Source organism: Ixodes scapularis, unplaced genomic scaffold, assembly GCF_016920785.2.
Source record: "Ixodes scapularis isolate PalLabHiFi unplaced genomic scaffold, ASM1692078v2 PGA_scaffold5__190_contigs__length_132052651, whole genome shotgun sequence".
Lineage (NCBI taxonomy): Eukaryota > Metazoa > Arthropoda > Arachnida > Ixodida > Ixodidae > Ixodes > Ixodes scapularis.
The window spans coordinates 48,654,178-48,673,358 of NW_024609880.1; the positions used below are offsets into that span (position 1 = coordinate 48,654,178).

The 19,181-nt window shown below is 46.6% G+C and overlaps 1 protein-coding gene across 2 annotated transcripts in view; it reads left to right on the forward strand.

The window, feature by feature from the left end:
• LOC8024830 (116 kDa U5 small nuclear ribonucleoprotein component) overlaps positions 1 to 18,555 on the forward strand; it is a 29,925-nt gene extending 11,370 nt beyond the window's left edge. For both annotated transcript variants that reach the window (XM_029972401.4, XM_040223734.2), the window contains exons 12-24: positions 801 to 891; positions 3,144 to 3,279; positions 4,572 to 4,699; positions 5,934 to 6,127; positions 7,844 to 8,096; positions 8,519 to 8,612; positions 8,726 to 8,816; positions 10,757 to 10,970; positions 12,841 to 12,928; positions 15,293 to 15,506; positions 17,037 to 17,190; positions 17,825 to 17,932; positions 18,384 to 18,555. In XM_029972401.4, coding sequence (XP_029828261.2) covers positions 801 to 891; positions 3,144 to 3,279; positions 4,572 to 4,699; positions 5,934 to 6,127; positions 7,844 to 8,096; positions 8,519 to 8,612; positions 8,726 to 8,816; positions 10,757 to 10,970; positions 12,841 to 12,928; positions 15,293 to 15,506; positions 17,037 to 17,190; positions 17,825 to 17,932; positions 18,384 to 18,479 — 1,861 coding nt within the window. In that variant the 3' untranslated portion in view covers positions 18,480 to 18,555. The remainder of the gene's footprint in view (positions 1 to 800; positions 892 to 3,143; positions 3,280 to 4,571; positions 4,700 to 5,933; positions 6,128 to 7,843; positions 8,097 to 8,518; positions 8,613 to 8,725; positions 8,817 to 10,756; positions 10,971 to 12,840; positions 12,929 to 15,292; positions 15,507 to 17,036; positions 17,191 to 17,824; positions 17,933 to 18,383) is intronic.
• Positions 18,556 to 19,181: the final 626 nt, after the last annotated feature.

Genomic DNA, 19,181 nt, shown 5'->3' on the forward strand with positions numbered 1-19,181 from the left:
TATTGAATTCTATGTTTCTAGACAGAAGGATTATGCAGGTCCCCAATAATTCAAGGAATAGGCTGTTTGAAGATTCATTCACACTACATTTTACACCGAGGCCAGTAAATGAACTTGTCATTAGTGTCGGTTCAGTGTCCCGCCTTCGAAAATTACGAAGCTCTCGTCTAGAGCCACCACATTCAAGAAATAATGGATTACTAGTTTGCCGTAACCTGATGGTACGGTAGTATTTGGAGAGCTGCATATTGGGTTGCCACTCCCCTTAGTGCTCCATTGGGTAGTTTTGAGAACTGTGCAGAATCTAATGAAGGATATACTTTAAAGTCCTACAGATAATATATTCTTTTTATGGACAGAGCTCATGTTTCCACTTCACCGCAGAGCGTAGGAACAGCCAATCACTGCTGTTTATGGAAAGAGACCAGCAAATGTCCAGGCACTAATAATGTTTAAATTTCAGTGCAAATCACATTGCTGTACTTAGAACGCCATCAAGCGCCTCGTCAATTTCATTTCGTAATTGACGGTAATAGGCCTCCGCATGCTCTCCAGAAAACTAGATGTACAGGAAAGCTCTACAATGTGCGGAAGTTTACGGTAGCTCGAGTTGGGGCTGCTTATGGTCGCTCATTGTTGAATTGCTCTGAGGAGGGGCAAAGTACAAACATGCAGATGCATCCTCCGTAGTTTGACAGTTTGTCCCACACACCTTTGCATTTTTGACTGCTTCTGACTAAATAAAACTATCAAATTCCAGTTTGGCATTCTTTTCTCATAAATTTCTCGCACACTTTCAGACGGAAATTCACCAAGAAACCTCCACACAGTTCTGCGCAACGAAGCTTCGTGGAGTTCATCTTGGAACCGCTGTACAAGCTCTTTGCCCAGGTACAGTGCCCTCCTAAAGAGCCTGTAACATTTTCTGTTATAAGATTGTCTTATTCATTTCATGTTTATGACCCGAGCCTGTGGAGCATGATGCAGACCTTCCTCGAGCTTAGTATTTCTCAAGGTTATTTGGATTTCTGCACATATGAAGAGTGCAAGTTTGTCTGCTTCTTTTGCAGGGGTTGGACTGATGTCAGAACAATGAGGTCTAATCGGCTCTGATGGGGGGATAGTGCATAGATCTCACCATTAGCTGTTTGGAGGTCTACCCACTATGCTTCCAATCGGGGCCAATCAGAGCTCGACGTTTTGATGTCGCCGCAACCTCAGCTCAAGCAGATGAACTTGCGCTCCACATAAGAATCTGCGTTCCCGTGGTTGCCAAAGCTCATTCTACAATACAGTCCGTGCGGGAACCACAGGGGGCAGTTAAAAAAATGCGCGTAGCGCCGCTAGCGGAGGTGCTGCCGTTTGACAGTGAAATGCATTCAGCAGCCCGTGGCGTCTTTTCCCGTGCGGCGAAAGCGCACACGGACAGAGCTTTGGCTTTTTGAGCCAATATGTTGAGGGTGGCATTGCATGAGGGCTGGAGCAGACCTAAGGAGGACGTCTGGCTGTTCTCCGCTTCTTATATATCCCTAGACAATAAATTTTACATTTTCTATCAATCACACTGCATGCTGGCTTCCGACGAGAAACCTTCCGGCTTCTCGAATGTGATACCACTGCACTTTCTAGTGGCTTCACTTTATCTGATTTCTGATTTATATTGATTTATATGTATATTTATATTATATATATGTTTCTGATATCTCCGATTTATATTTGGTTTAGACATAAAGAAAAAACTAATTTCCTTGACTTTCTAAAATTATTATTTTAAAATTTTTTTTATTGAGATGTGTCAGTTGTTTTGCATTAATTTGATCAAAAACAATTCCAGCTTTTTATTTTGCAATCACCTACTGCCTACCGGCAACCTCATATATGAAGAAAGGCGGTTTCCATGTCCGAAAGGAGGCTGATCAAAAAAGAAAGCACACCGCATAAAGTGCCATACTCAAACGTCGATTGTCCAGTGATTCCACGTTTCATTGTAGTTTTCCTTAGATTCATATGTGTCACTTCTTGTACCGTCTGAATCTTTCTTTATGAAGTACAGACTGCGTGCCATACTGGTCTGGAAATATCATTGACACGTACGATGGGGACGAGATGTCTTGGAAGGGCGTTCCTCGTACGAAATTGGCACTGCATACCCGCGAGTGTGGAATGGTATTTCAGTTCGTCCCATCGGCGCTGACATACTTAGGCGTTACTGCTACAAAAACAAACGCAAAGTGCAAAGCGGCAGTGGAGAATATGTCCGTCGTGCCGACAGAGTAGCAGATATCATCGGGAGACAGGGGCTTCTTAAGTATATCTGACGTGGGGGGGCGACGTCTGGGGGCTCATGTTGCATTGTGTAGTTCACCGCTCCCTCCCTCCCTCCCTCTCTCTCTCTCTCTCACTCACACACACACACACACACACACACACACACATATCTATCTATCTATCTATCTATCTATCAACAACTGATGAAGCGCGGTGCAGAGGAATGAAGGCTGCAGTCTGATAGAATCTTTGGAGATTTATTAGTGAGAATGCACATATTGGGGCAAACAATGAATGACAACTTCAAATGAATGGGTTAACAAGGCTTCCAAAATCATTGTTCGTTTTGCCTACGGAGTGCAGCTTCAACATGCAACAGCCTCACGGGTGGTGGGAGGGGAGAAGAGGTGGAGTGGGGTGGGGGGGGGAGGGGAGGGGGATCGGAACAACTCTGAGTGTGGGGGCATGCCGCCCCCCCGGTTTAGAACCTGTAAGAGTGACTGCCCCCACTGCCACCCCTGGTTTTGGAGCCCCTGTCGGGAGACCAAATTTTTCGCATCGTATGGCACGGGTTCATCGTTGTCGCTGTCCCACAAAATATTGGCCAGTTGAAAAGCTACGAAACTTTTTCTCCATGAGACACGACACATAATTATTGGAGCACTTGACGACGCAGCAGTTAATGCAGTCAAGCTAGCGCAACCGCACTGCTCCGATTGCAATGAGTACCAAAGTATGCTGTGTGGTTTCGTTTTGCCGGGGTTCTCACTGCCTACCTTTGGTAACAGGCGTGCGGTGGCATCGCATGGGGTGAATAGTTCTTGGATGCATGTTTGGAGTAGACAATACAGAAGACATTGTTTCTTTCGACACAGGTGGTCGGAGATGTGGACGAGAGTCTACCCAAGCTCCTCGACGAACTGGGCATCAAGCTCTCCAAGACAGAAATGAAGCTCAACGTGCGTCCCCTCCTGCGGCTCATTTGCTCTCGCTTTGTGGGCGAATTTTCTGGTGAGCACTAATACGAGTCCAAGCGTCTTGCTTTTTGAGTGCTGTGCTTCTGAATGTTTTGATAACTTACATACGGGGCTAACGATAAACTATGGGGAGATTACTGTATTTATATGGATATAACGCGAGGGCAGGTTTTGATGCCCAAAAAGGAAAAACAAAATTATTATTATAACGCGAGCCGAGGCCGTGTAAATTTACCTCATTTGGGGGCATGGCAGAAATGAAAAGGCAATGGAAATTGAAGAAATATCAGTTTATGTTTTGACTGCACTTGTCCTCACTGCTCAGGTCCTTTCGTTTGCAATCCACTCGGTGGCTTTGCAGATATGCAGCTGCAAGGCGCCGCTTGTCTGGTAGTTACTTTTTTTTTGGTGTGAGCTCCTCGGCAGCCCACAGGCAAAGCAAGGCACGAAACAGAAGCACCAACACACGTACACCAGACCACTCTAGGGTGGTCTTGGCTTGGCTGGCATTGACATGGCTGGACCTGGCTTGACTTAGCTTAAATTGACCACTGCCCGCATTCCCGCGTGCACTGCATATCTGCAGCGTGCTTTTCGGCGTGCGTAGTACAAACACAAAAGTGATAAAAATGCTTTTTATGTTTTCTATTCCCCCTTCAAGTGGCCCAGTAGCTAGTAAATTTCCTCCCCCACTTCTGTTCCCACCCGATCTTCTGCATTTAACCAAAGGGATGGCTTTCTCCAGACTTGCACACCTCATGGCTGAACTCGATTCCGAATATAACGCAAGGTGCGTTTTGGAGCACGTAATTTAGAAAAAAGACTCGTGTTATATTTATGCAAATTAGGTAGTTCAAGACACAAAAATGTTCAGAGGATAAGATGGGTTCTTTGGTTGCGTTCCTCGGAGTATTGTCACGGTCCCCCTGAGCTCCCAAAATTCCTTGACTGTTTTTTTTCTAAGCGGTGTTTTTTATAATTTAAGCACTATGTTAACAGGTCTGTGACACCTGTTGATACATAAGTTTGAGCCGTATATGTGCATTATTATTTGCAAGGCCTGTAGGCTTCTGCACCACTTTGTTGCATCAACGCCGAGACCAGGAAGGGTTCTTTGGCTGCCATTCAAAGTACACGGGGGTTTCTCGAAATTAAAGGGTTAGAGAACCCCTGGTTCTAAACATGCAAAGGCAAAAATACTGAAACAGCACAGAGCCAGGTAAAACAGGTGGAATATGAGGTGTAGCAGTGGTTGCATGCAGTAGAGTGTTCCATGTCTGGCCACTGGTTGATGCATAGTAGTAACTTTGCGTGATGTTTGTGCAGGGTTTGTCGACATGTGCGTGAACCACATACCACCGCCGGCACGGGTTTCGAAGCAGAAGATAGAGTACATCTACACAGGGCCTATTGACTCGGAGCTTGGAGAAGCGATGCTCAAGTGTGATCCTGAGGTAACCACGTGTTCTCTCGCCCGTGTCCTTAAGTGGAAAGAAGGCGTTTATGGCGAACGGCTCGTACGGGGGGGGGGTACCCCTATCGGCTTTCTGTTACCTTGTGAAAGTTCAGTGCGTTGTTCCTGTAACGGTATGTTTAATTGTTCGCCGAGCAACCAACCTTCTTTCTCCGTGGTTTTGTTGCATTTGAATTTTTCTAGTTAGTTGAGCTACTTCAACTAACTATATTTTTTGACTCCCCGGCCTTTACCCTTTCTGGTATGCTATTTAGTATCGCGAAATTCATAATAGTTATTGTGAAATCGGCAAATGAAAATGATGCAAAAACCAACATTCAAATATACCCGCACTCTTCAGTGCCGTGACGTCAGTGGAAGGCAAGCTTGCCAGTCGGGCGAGCAGTCTAAAAAATAGAATATGCCAATCATTTGTTTCGTGCTGGAGCGCAGGGACTGGAGCGAGCTTCCAAAGCATTCATTTGACACCATGAAACTGCTTCGAATCAGTTGGGAAAAAATTGTACAGTCCAAAGAGTGAACCCCTGCACTTCCAATGACGTCACTTTTTCATTGTTGCCAGTAGAGACTTTCAGTTTGAAAAACATGATGAGGGCCAAAATTGTAAATTCAATAACTTCGTGAAAAAAAGTTATTTTGACCTAATATTTTGGATACTATTTTGGCGATGTTGTTCGGCGAGTTTAGCAAAATTTCAAGCAAATCGGGGACCATGAAGAAATCGGCGGAGTACCCCTTTAAGGGCTCCAAGTATATCTTAGTGAGCTAGAGTGGTAGGAAGGATACAAAGTGAAATTTGAACTTTATGAGGCAGCCAGAGGTGGAAGGAAGCCTTAAGGTTAGTTCTCACATTTGCGCTCGAGTGCGATTAACGATGTCGAAACTGCTCGTGACATCTTCATTCGGACACGCTGGCACCATCTGTCAAGTATCTCCGAAGCACTTCTAACCTGCACATATTTTACGGTTTATTCTCTCACCGCATGCTCGAAATAATTCCGACAATGATAGGAGTGACCATTTCTCAAAGATAATAGTGCATAGACTTGATCTCACAAATTCTACAAAACTTCGGAAGTCGGCGAAATTAATTGTAGACGACATTTCTTGACCAGCTTTGCACCTCCCCGCGCCGTAGCCCATCGAAGACCTCTCAATTCCATTGCGTAGGTTCTGACTCGCATTTGTGTCTTCTCTTTTCCGGGGCAATTCAGGGCCCCCTGGTGGTGCACACGACCAAGCAGTACTCGACCCAGGACGCCACCAGCTTCCACGTGTTTGGGCGCGTCATGAGCGGGACGCTGCACGCCAACCAGGACGTGCGCATCCTGGGCGAGAACTACACGTCCACCGACGAGGAGGACTCGCGCGTGCTCGCCTGCGGGAGGCTCTGGGTCCACGAGTCCCGGTGAGTCTCCGCAGAAGACCGCTTCCCGCCATGTCTGGTGGAAGTTTGGGCAATGGTGCAGTTTCACTCTGCTACATACCGGGAGTTCTCAAACGTTTCTATCTCGAGGAATGCACATCTTTTGTACTGCAAGCCAAAGAACCCGTCCCAATCTTGTTATCAATGCAATAATGCGGTGCAGAAATCCAGAGACCTGGTAAACAGTGACATACCTTACTAAGAATTGCTTGGCACATGGTTACATATCAGTGGATGGCTCAGATCTTCTGAATTAGTGCTTAAACTGGAAGAAAGAATTTTAAGTAGAAGCGGGGACAGTTGATGAAATTGGGCGCTCGGGGAACCCTGGAGGGTATACCATGGGGAATCTGTGGGCTGCTGGGAAGCCATATTGAGATCCCGTGCTCTACATGCGTAAACTACCGAGCATGCACCCACGTTGCAATCAACTCCCATCAGCTACTTTTTAAACAATTGGAATATAAGTGAAGGACATATCAAGCACTCAGAGGGGCAATCTTCTAAGCCCCCTGAGCTGACCGAGGTGCTCGCCTGCGTCGGCTGCTGATTCGAGATGCCGGTGCGAAGCAATGATGCTTTATGCACGTGGGTTGGTGCAAGGCGGCTCAATGCAACAGCATTGGTGCAAAGCGGGCTTGACGAGAGCGGCATGGCTGTTATAAAAATGAGGGGTTCTATCGGACCCGTGTACTGCTCTTGTACCGTTTCGTCGGATCAAACAAATGCCTACCCTACCACGTACCCCTTCTGCTTTTTGGTTATCGATTATCTCTAACTTTTGCAATGGCACTTGCTCAGTATTTTATGGTAGATGCGTCTAGAGCCACTGAATATTCACAGATGACCGCGTTCGATAGCATTCACTTAGAAGTGAAGAGTAGAGTCGATCGAGATTTCTGATTGGCTGTCGTCAGCCATCTTGAAGATGGGAGACAACAAAAGCGAAAAACTTGTGTAAAGCATTTATGCGGGAGCTCTGAACAACCGGTGATTTACGTAAGTTGGAAAGTGCCGGGTGTGTTGCTTTTTGTCAAGGCTTTTCGTATCAAGTAGCTTTTAATCTAGTCTGCAAGAGAAGAATGCAGATCTGTAGTTTATCAAAGTCTGCAGCTCCGCCTGCTCCAATTCAGTTAGATTGCACGGGGCCACCACTTCGAAGGCATCTATTACTGCTCCGAGGTGCGGTTCCGAATCGAAGTTTGGGAGTTTGGGTGCTGAGGGTATTCGGGAGCTGTAGCCATGTCAACAGGCACATGGTCTCTGATTGGTTTACTGCTAAGTGGTGTTGTTCATTCCGAAAAGGGGCTTCTTTCTGGTTGGTGCCACTTTGAGCATTCTGCATATGGCACGTGCTTCACTTGCTTTCTGAAGCAGTGAAACTATGAGGTTGCGAGGCCTCATAGTTTCATTTCAGCATTAAAGCAGGGCACTTGAAGTGCTCATTTTAGATTTGGGTGTCTCATACCCCTGCCAGATAGCAAAATTTAGTATCATTTCCATTTAAATATGTTAAGTGATTGCCAAACCAGCTCGCAATCCTGACTACTATATTTTACCATTTGGCAAGGACATCAAGCTCTTATCACGGTACATATGCTGTTGAATCTGCAGTTTTTGTATAAAAACCAAAGCTGAGATAGGGCAAAGTATTTCTTTTGACTGTATGTCGTTTCTCTTCTTTTTTTCGTGCCCAAGGTATAAGGTAGAGGTGAACAGGGTGCCTGCCGGCAACTGGGTGCTCATGGAGGGCATTGACCAGCCCGTGGTCAAGACGTCCACCATCGTAGATGTGGGCGTCCAGGAGGAGCTCTTCATCTTCCATCCGCTGCGCTTCTGCACCCACTCGGTGATCAAGATTGCCGTGGAGCCCGTCAACCCCTCCGAGCTGCCCAAGATGCTCGACGGACTGCGCAAAGTCAACAAATCATACCCCCTGGTCAACACCAAGGTCAGGTCCTTTGAGAATGATTGGTCACTGACAGGATGAGAACAGCAGGAAGGTTTTTCTGTTGTCCCGCCTCCGGCACAAGCTTCCAACCTTTGGTGGCTCTTGGACACGTCGGGGGCTTTGAGCGTGCATGCGCAGCCAGAGCGCGCGATGGAAAGCAAAGAGCGCATCTGGAGGCTCTGCATCCGAAAAACATGCCCTGCCATTCTCATCCTCTCCGTGATTATAGCAGTGTCTACCAAGTGGTATCTACCAAGTGGTATCTACCAAGTGGTATCTACCAAGTGGTGTCTACCAAGTGGTGTCTATTAAGGGGTATCTACCATGTGCTGTTTACCAACTTGTATCTGCCAAGCACGTTGAATGTGGATAAAGAGAATTGTGTGTTTTACTTTACTAACACGTTGGTGAATCATTTCCAGGTGGAGGAATCGGGAGAACACGTCATTTTCGGAACTGGAGAGCTCTACCTGGACTGTGTCATGCACGATTTGAGGAAGATGTACTCTGAGATCGGTAGGTTCATGTGGCTTGTTGGGGTGCAAGGTGTTGGTCTGGTGTCTCCAGCCTTTGATTCTCTCTTGTGCCTGTTGTCCCATCTTGCATTGACGTTCGTGTTTCGTCTGCAGATATCAAGGTTGCCGACCCCGTGGTCTGCTTTTGCGAGACAGTTGTGGAGACGTCTTCTCTCAAATGCTTTGCTGAAACTCCAAACAAAAAGTGAGTTTCTTTCTTTCTAGTCGTCTATGTATCGTATTAATGGTCACCTTGTTTTTGTACTAGGTTTACTCATGCTAGTGCTTCATATTTTGCATATTTATCATTCACCTTTTCAACCTGATTAGCAATTGCATTCTTATACTTTTCTGGCTGATTAGCAATTGTATTCTTATGAATACAGCTGATTGTTGGATTTCTGACTGTACCAAAATTTTTGATGACTGGGAAGATGTGGTATTTACGAATTCGAAGGGGCGCAGGCCAATAAGGATTTAACAATAAAAGTCGTAAATTGCGTTTCCAAGCTAAGGGCTCCTCATACAAAACAAAACTGCTTACAGGTAGTGACCCTTTACTGCTGGCCTAGTTTCTTAAGGTATGCCTCAAAGGCCACAACATTTATTTTGTGTTGCCAGTAATGAACAAGGTAATGTTTTTAGGACATTTGGTGATGTGTATGTAGTATCGTATTTACTCGTATAATGAACATAATTTTTTTCCAGAAAAATTGACCCATATTTGGGGGGGCGTTAATTACGGGGGTAAAATTTTTGCATTTACACACTGCGAAAATGTCATTTTAGGTGCCAATATGACATGGCAGGGTACTGTGGCACGTCTCCACTGACGGAGGCGTGCACACGGCTGGTCGTGGGCGCGCCACAGTAATCATGTTCTATAAATTGCAAACCTTTTAAGGTCGCCTTTGGTGTGCCTTTTGCCGAAGAACAAGCGCCCTACGAAACTCACTCAGCACGGAGAGCAACGTGACCGTTCTTAGGCCTAACCACTTCCACTCACTGTCCTAAAGCGGACCACAGACGATGGCGTGTTTGTTGACATCAATGCATCCGATAGGCGAAGAATGTCCGGGGCCGGGCAGTTGCTCGACGCAAGCTTCGTCAATTGTGTGCGCTGCTCAGTTTTACGGTTGATCACTTCTGCAACTACGCACTTGCGGCCATTATGTGACGGCTTGGCTTGGCTTGACTTGACTTGGCCTGACCGCTTGGCGGCAAAAGAAAATTGACTTGATGGCTAGCTAAGTCGGACGCAATTTGAGACTCGTGGAGCCGAAAATTGGAAGCGCTTTCATTACGTGAGGGGAAAAAAAAAAAGTCCAAATATGGATACCCATTTTGGGGGTACGTTTATTATGCGAGTGCGTTTATTATGCGAGTAAATACAGTATATGTTTAATCTTGACATAAATCTTAAAAGACCACTAGATGTTCCAGCTCAGACATGTACTGCAGCACTATTGAGAAAAATGCAGTAGGCTCGCAGTAAATTCAAACTCGGATATTACATCTGAGTTTAAACAAATTTTAAAATTTTGGTTGTTCTGCTGTGTTTTCAATTTATTTATAAGCCACTTAATTCAAACAGTGTTTTTATGTAAAACATACTTTTTGTTCTCGCTGTCTCATTCAGCGTGCTTCTTTCCGAACACCGGTGCACTGTGGAGAAGCCACGCCCATGGAGCTTGCTTTCATGGATGTTGCTTCTCTGCAGTGGACCAGAACTCAACAAGGCTAATAGCTCACAATAGACAACGTTTTTGCTGGATGAACAAAATTTTGTTTTGAGGTGTCATGTGCTGTCTAAACAGTGCACTATAGAAGACATTTTTGAGGGATGAATAAATTTGTCTCATACATTTCCCCTATGTTTCATGTGTGGCATACCTTCTCGTGATTAGTATGCCTGTGTAGAGGAAATCATCAAATGTCTGCTTTCATGTGTAGCCATCCATATAACAAATCATAATTTTATCTTGCATCATATCTAGATGAATGTCTGATAGTACAAGCAAAATTTAAGGCTTCCTAGAGTTTAAATTAATGAGAGTCTACTGTAAGAGTGGGGTTAGTGCAAGGGCTTTTTGTTAGACATATCTTTTTATTCCAACATGCTGCTTTTGTGGATGCTGCGTGCAGGAACAAGATCACCATGATTGCCGAACCACTAGAGAAGGGTCTGGCAGAGGACATTGAGAGTGAGGTGGTGCAGATCACGTGGAACCGTAAGCGTCTTGGCGATTTCTTTCAGACGAAGTACGACTGGGATCTCCTTGCCGCCCGTTCCATCTGGGCTTTTGGTCCCGACGCCACGGGACCTAACATCTTGGTCGACGACACCCTGCCTTCCGAGGTTGGTCAATGCCATCCCCCTTTTTGTACATATAATGGATAAAGCCCCAGATTACTGAAAACTTCAATATCAGAGTGCTATGGGGAAGTTTAAAATTCTCTTTTCATTACTCTCCGTGCTAAAATGATAAACAACCTTTTGTGGTAGTGGTTATCGTGCTTGTGATCAAACGACTGTGTGTTCATATGAGTCTGAATCCTGGATGGAGCACCAGAATCATTTGTTGTGCCACCATAGGATAGTGTTGACCAGATTGGAGCCAAATGGCTAGAATCAACACAACTAAGTGCCAACAATATTTTTTTTTTTTTTAAATTATCATCATCAGGTTTGATCCAATTTTCCTCTTAGTCTTAAGTTTTCTTCAACTTTTGACAGTGATGGCTTTGCAAGTGGTGGATTATGCTAGCAGAAAGTTCTGTATATCATACAGTGTAGACCGCATATAACATATGTCTCGGGAGTCGCGAAAATCCGCACTATAAGCGGTACCGCACTATAACCAAAACATCAATTTTTCAGGCCAAAATACATGCCATGAGACAACTTACCTTTGTAAAAAAATTTATTTTATGTTAGATGAAAAAATAAGCTTAGTTTGAGGAAAGTCTTTATTTCAATAGACTAGTACAGATATGTCTCAAGTGTGTCGCACATTTTAAAAGAAATTAGCGGCTTTTGCCTGGCGCAGCCTTTTAACGGCGTCGCGGGTTGCGGACGGACGTCGCGAGCGTTCAGGATTGCTAACCCTAATCACTTTTCTCCGGAGATGAAACCGCGTGAAAATTCGCATCCTTCATACGGTACGCGCCAGTAATACCTTGAACTTGAGCACACGCATGAAATGCGCCAAATAAGAAATCCGGGCGATGTTCGAGGACACAAATGCGTAGAAATCACCACTGTAGTCGAAGTAAACAAACACGACGACACGGGCGTTTCTGCCGTCTTGAGAGCACCGCCACGACATCGCCGCACGAGTAGGTGGATCTTCCCTTCTAATACGTGCTGGGTTATAGCGACACACAACGAAAATTCAGAGTCAAGGATAGCGCTTTTACGCAGAACGATGAGATGCACGCCGTCTACGACGACGATCACAACCGACGCCCGCGACCGGCATGCAACGCACGCGAACACTTCTCCTCGACCTGGGATTGGTCTGTCGTTGCGGTTGTTTGTTTCTTTGTTTCCAACGCAGCGGAGGGACGCACGCACGTGAACGACTCGTGCGTGCGTCCCTCCGTCGCTATGGCAACTGGAGCCTCTCTCTTCGCTCCTCCCCGCGTTTTCGAGCAACCTCCTTGCCCCGCGAGTGCAGTTTGCGGCTCGCGCCGTCAGCGCCGTTATCTAGTGTCGCACAGGGAAGCGAGCTCGCTGCTCCGGTCGTCGGCGCGGTCGGCGGGCCGTGCCAAAAGCCGCACTGTAACCGGTATTTCCCTTCGCGCGCCTGCATTTTAAGCGGTATGTAATTACATGGAGTTCTATGGGAGGTGAACCAGTGGTTTAAAAAAACCGCGTCATACCCGTTCCTGCACTATAAGCGGTTACGTTGTAAGTGGTCTATACTGTACTGTGTTTCTGTGTGCCTATGGCAACTCTATATAACACAAGCCTGAGACTGGAGGGAGCTCAAACAACACACACTCACACATACACAGTATCTCTTTGTTAGACTGCTTCCTGCAGTCTTGGGGTTGTGTTATGTCTAGTAATCTCCACCAGTCCAGTTCCTTTGCGCCCCGACTTTCTATAGCCACTTTTTCTTCAAAACATTGTTTTTCTTTTTAGGTTTTTTTTTTTTTTTTTTTTTAGAATTTTGTATATGTAGATTAGCTGAAAAATAAAATGCACTAATTGCCATATGCAGGTTGACAAAGGGCTGCTCAGCATGGTGAAAGACAGCATCATCCAGGGTTTCCAGTGGGCCACACGTGAAGGACCACTTTGCGAAGAACGTTAGTAGGATCTCTCTCATCATTGTGGCATTTCGGAGTGGAATGCCCAGCCCGAGAATTGGCTCGTACCATCCTTGAGTGGCACAAAAGGCTGCGTAATTAATGCCGCGGCGGATTTAGTTCTTCTGTATAGGCACCTAGATATTTAGTTGGCATCCTCTCATGACTTTCCTACGTGGCCTCGCTACCAGGATTTGCCTCGCCATGACGTCACAAGTTGCGATCCTTGTTACCTATCATCAGTTGGCCAACAACAAGTCCAAACGTGTTTATTAAAGCGCAGTGAAAGGTTGGAGGCTCTTAAAGGGCCCCTGAAAAGAAGAAAAAAGTTTTTCAAAAACAGTCTGGTTGAGACATGCGTGTCGAAAAATGAATTTTACGCGAAAAAAAAAAATTTTTAGAGCAATATTGACTGCGCCAGACGCAATTTAGTCGGCAGTCACCTCCTTTCCACTTTTCTCTCTCTCGGCATCTCGGGCGCGTGGAGGAGAGGTAGTCCCCGCCTCTTCGTAGTGGATCGGCTTGGCTGCTTTCCTGGCTTGGCTGCGCCCCGCACGAGAGCCATTGCTACTTCCTGGCCGTGTTCCAAAATTGACTCGATCTTACCCCAGGGTGAGGGTTTTGTACTCTTGGCGTTCTAAAACCTACCCGCGTACAGCGTTTTTCAATCTGTGCTGTCACGTGATACGATCCGCCGGAGAAACTCGGATCCATTTGGAGATTTGGAACACAGCCCCTGGCCGGCTGTCTGCCGGTCGAACGACATACCGCGTCGTATCGTGCACGTACCGTGGTCGTACACACAGTACATAGTCGTCGCGGTGGACCCCGACCTGAAGCGTCGGTTGCTTCAACGCTGCCAGCAGCTGGGCCTTCGTCCGTACGAGGACACGCCTCGCCAGCCGGAAGGCGTCCGCTCCGATCGCCGCGAGGCACCCGCTTCGCCGCGGCGAAGCGGGTGCCTCGACGAGTTCGTTCGAGCCGCACGATCCTTCAAGCCGCCGCAAGGACACGCAGTGGTAACTGTTTTTTTTTTTTTTTTTATTAAACGTTGAGTGCGGTGCCGCGTGCCTCACTAAACTCTTTACGGGAACCACGGGAACCGACATCTAAACAAACATTGGCACTGGCGCGCGCCAGAAAACAAACAAAAGATGAGGTAAACGGGACACACGAATCGCGCAAAGAAGAGCAGAAAAACAGAAACCTGTCACCCCGCGCCACTTCCTAAGTACTTACTATGACTGACTAACTAACACAAGCAACAAGCCCTCTTCAGAACGCGAAACGCGAAGACGGCGACCACGACAGAAAACAAAATGGCGAAGCTTTTGTTTGTTGTTTTGTTGTGGTATCCGAACGGAAGTTACGATTTTGTAAAACGTTTGTAAACAATTGCGACATTCATTCGATGGATTGTTTCTTAAACCTAAAAATATCTAATTCAAAAGGTGATTTAACAAAATCGCGAAGATTTTAAAACCAACATCTAAGCTGTCACTCATTCTATTGGCCAATGAGAAGATGAGTTGAATGACCATCGCTACCAATGAGAAGCCGAGCTGAATGACCATGGAATTTGCGCGCAAAACTTCAAATAAATCTCTCGCCGTCAATATTGCTCTAAAAAAATTTTTTTTTCGCGTAAAATTCATTTTTTTGACACGCGTGTTCCAACCAGACTGTTTAAAAAAAACTTTTTTTTTCTTTTCAGGGGCCCTTTAAGTCATCACCATCGATGTCGAGAGTCTGACAATGCCACTATTTCCATCGATAAAAGGAGAATTAATTGTTTTTAAGGTGTTGTAGGGCAGGGCGATTCACACATGCACCGCAGCACTGCCAACTTAAAGGTAACTTAGCAGTGATGCAGTGCCTATATCAGCATTGTATCATTAATATAGTGCCAAGTGAGCACTGTATCAGCAAGGTCAGTGCTGTTTGCAGCACTGATGTACAGTCTCCGGCGATATGAAAGACCCACTGGGAGCGCGTGGCCGAGGCGGTGGCTGGCGGGGGCGCTGCGAGCGCTCCGGGCAGTTCCGTTCTGCTTCGAGGGGAGGACGCTCACTCGGGGCTCAGCTAAAGCGCGCGCTTATCAGTTTGTGCTGAGCCCCGAGTGAGCGTCCTCCCCTCGAAGCAGAATGGAATTGTCCGGAGCGCTCGTAGCGCCCCCGCCAGCCACTGCCTCGGCCACGCGCTCCCAGTGGGTCTTTCATATTGCCGGAGACTGTACGTATAGCACTGTGGTGTATGCGAGGAGAGGCCTCCAGTGTCTGGCCAACTGCGACAAGGCGACCACGTTGACGCTTTTGGTTGTGCACATCGCCAATAGTTTAGAATGTGGGCTTTTCTTTCTGTTAGCCATCCGGAACTGCAAGTTCAAGATCCTGGATGCGGTGATTGCCAACGAGCCCATTCACAGGGGTGGTGGGCAGATCATCCCAACGGCCCGCAGGGTGGCATACTCGGCCTTCCTCATGGCCACCCCCCGCCTCATGGAGCCCTACTACTTTGTTGAGGTCCAAGCGCCGGCTGACTGCGTCTCTGCTGTCTACACGGTGCTCGCCAGGCGCAGGTACACGAGCTGCTGTAGCATGCTCTTTCGTTTTAGGAAGGGGGTGCACCCTGTGTTTGCAAACTGTTTGCATGATTGCAACACCAGTAAGCTGGTATGTGCCTGGATTGCAGACGGAATTGGGGGCGGTTGCACCCTGCAGGTCGAGATAACCGTGCTCTGCCGTGCACACGCCAGAGTGATATTATCTCTGGACGTTATAAAGCCGAGTTGTCCAGGACCTAGGGAAATCAAATACCATCCCCATTCAAGTGCAATTCCTGTCTGCACTGACAGTAGTAGCTAGGAGGAATGCTGCTAGCGAATCGGGCATAGTTCTCGAATGTAGACTTGCAGGGTAACAAAACATGTACCATAATATACTGAGCAAGCACCCACCCAAAAGCTGGAGGTAATTACAAAAAAAAAAGTGAAAGCCGTTTACAAGTCCCTGTAATGCCGAATTGGAGCGCAGCTCTTGAGGAGCGGGAGTGAAGGGTACTGAGGGGAGGGTAGACCCCTCCTCCTTCTCCTCCTCCTCCCCTCATTCTTTAATATGCTCCGGGGGGTCACGTGACCTCGGGAAGGGGGAGTCACGTGACTTTGGGGAGGGGGGGGTCACACGACCTCGGGGAGGCGTGATCTAGGGGTCACGTGACCTCGGGGGGTCACGTGACCTGGGGTGGCCTTGGGGGTCACGTGGCGGTCACCTTAGGGGTCACGTGACCTTGAGGTAACCTTGGAAGGGGTCACGTGACCTCGGGGAGTCACGTGGCCCGGAGGGGCCACGTGACTTGGAGGGATCACGTGACCCCTCCAGGTCGCGTGACCTTGGGGTGACCTTGGGGAGGGGGCCACGTGACCTCGGGGTCACGTGACCTTGGAGGGGTCACGTGATTTAGGGGTCACCTGACCTTCGGGGGGCCACGTGGGGGTCACCTTGGAGGTCACGTGACCTTGGGGGTCCCGTGACCTTGAGATGACCTTGGTTACGCCGACGCCGCTCAAGCCGGAAACGGGCCCCTAAGAGCTGCGCTCTAAAATGGGGATGGATGCTTGTTAGATCCGAGAACAGAAAAGCAGAAGGTGCATGTGGTATAATAGGCTCACGCTTGGCCCTTGTTTGATTGGATGGATTGGTACAGCAGTGAAGGGGTTTGGCAGTACCTCTAATCTTAAAGCAGTTGTGCCACTTTCATGAAGCTCTTTTCGACCGCGGTGCTCTCGCATTAAACTTCACCGCCTCACACCTGCGCATGCTTAAAGCTTCACTGATTTGCCCCAGCTTTTTGGAGATTTAGCTGACAAGAAGGATCATCTCCCTTAGCTCATTGGGCTCGGAAGTTCATAGGGGTAGGTGCCCTATGTGTCCTATGCTTACATTTGAAATGTTTAAAAAGGGGGAGTGGGTGCTTATTATGATGTGGGTGCACGCTCTGTGTTTTATGGTAATCGCAGGGATATACTAGTTTTCTGTGTAGGCAGTGGTTAATTTTTGCCACTGACACATGCCGCTAGAAGCACACTCATGGTTCTCTAAACTTTTCTCAGGGGTCATGTGACCCAAGACGCACCTGTTCCTGGCTCTCCGCTGTACACCATCAAGGCTTTCATCCCAGCCATAGACTCCTTTGGCTTTGAGACGGATCTGCGGACGCACACGCAGGGACAAGCCTTCTGCCTGTCCATGTTCCACCACTGGCAGGTTGGTGCACATTCTGAGGGGGTTCCTCTGTGCTGAATTCGAAAAGGATATGCCCTGGAAGTCTCAGTCTGACAGTCAACATTTAATTTCTGCTGAGGGACATAGTCTTTTGGGGAAAACATTGCTTTTGCTTTGTGTATAGCAAAATGCGAGCTGCCTGAAACTTTGCAAGAGTCTGAAACTCTGCAAGGGTCTGAAACCCTGCAAGAGTCTGAAACTCTGCAAGAGTCTGAACTCTGCAAGAGCCTGACACTCTACAAGAGTCTGAAACTCTGCAAGAGTCTGAAACTCTGCAAGAGTCTGAAACTTTGCAAGTGTCTGAAGTTTCTTTTTTTCTTGCCTCAGTTTTAGGTTTTGCACCACACGATTGTAATACCACCAGCTTGCCTGCACACTTACCGTCTTTTAGCAAGAGTTTTCTTTTTTTAACTCTTCCTACTGGCTTCTATTACCTACATACAAAAATATTTTAAATCAAGTATTTCACAAAAATACCTACGAGGACTGTTTTTTGGCTTGCTTTCTGTTCTTTGCTGCATAATCGCAGGCAAGAGGAAGAATGGCACCTCAAGTGCTTCTCTGTGTGTACATGTATTGAAAGGATTAAGGAGAGAACACAATGTTTGTTTCGCAGATTGTGCCTGGAGATCCCCTGGACAAGAGTATTGTGATTCGTCCTCTGGAGCCACAGCCTGCCCCACACCTGGCCAGGGAATTCATGATAAAGACTCGCAGGAGGAAGGCAGGTGTCTTTGGCATCAACCACTCATTGATATTGTGACAATAGAATTTAGTTTTGCCAACTATTGTTGCCCTGCATAGGATTTTCTAAACAGTGGTACATACACCACCTTGATGGTGCTATTATCCACCACCAAAATTGATCCGAAAAGGCATTGAAACCTTATGTAGAGTGAGATGTATTCATTTTTTAAACACATTTAAAAGCTTCTTCGCTTTCTCATGTATGCTGTATGTTTTTGGTTGAGGTGCATCTTTATGGAATTTATTTCTGGATCCCTATCTTGGTTTTTCTGATTTTAATTTCGTTTGCTGCTATCCTTTGTTACTGCACATTTCCTGCAATAAGATTGGTTGCGTGTGGTGTCAATTTGCAATTGATAGATCCTCTCAAACAAATTCCTGCAAAAAGAAAAATACTTTCAGTCAATCAATCAATCTTTGCATTGCAGGGACTGAGCGAGGATGTCAGCATCAACAAGTTCTTCGATGACCCCATGTTGCTGGAGCTCGCAAGACAGGACGTCATGCTCTCGTACCCCCTGTGAGACGCCACGGACGATTTGTGTACAGTTGCTTATCATCAGCTTCATCCAATAAAGATGGCATCCCTTCTCTTCTTGAGATTGCATATATGGTGTGCGGCTCATTTTGTTCCCAACTGGGAACAAAATGCTTCACAGAGTAGTGATCACACAAACGCACTGTTTAAACTCATCCAGTTCGAAATGGCCAGGGGAAGGCATAATTTGAGGTCGGGGCTCGATAAAAGAATGTAAAATAATAGTCCCCTGTGTCCGCTCCCACCATGAGGCAATGCAGACTTGAAGGACAACTCCGCTTCATTTTTGATATTTAGAAAACTATGTAGCCATCTTCAGTATCATATAGGAAGACCCCACGTCAAATATTAGAACTACGAAACAAGTTTCTCCTATCAAAATGTGTACAGGCTAAAAAAAACACGTCCCAAAAACGTAAAAAAAAAAAAAAAAGTTATGACGTGCTGAACTTGAACAATTTTAGAAATTTTCCGCCGTCAGTTAATTTATTCCTCAACGTGAAAAAAAAAACAATAAATATGTATTCTGCACATGGTAATGATATGTACTGCCTGTTGTGTTAATTTAAATGCGATACCTCAAACAATTTAGACGAAGAAAATTACCAAGTTTAGGGCATAATTGCCCGTAGATACATGTTTGGATATTTCTTCGAAACTCGTCTTGAACAGCAATAATGATATCTTA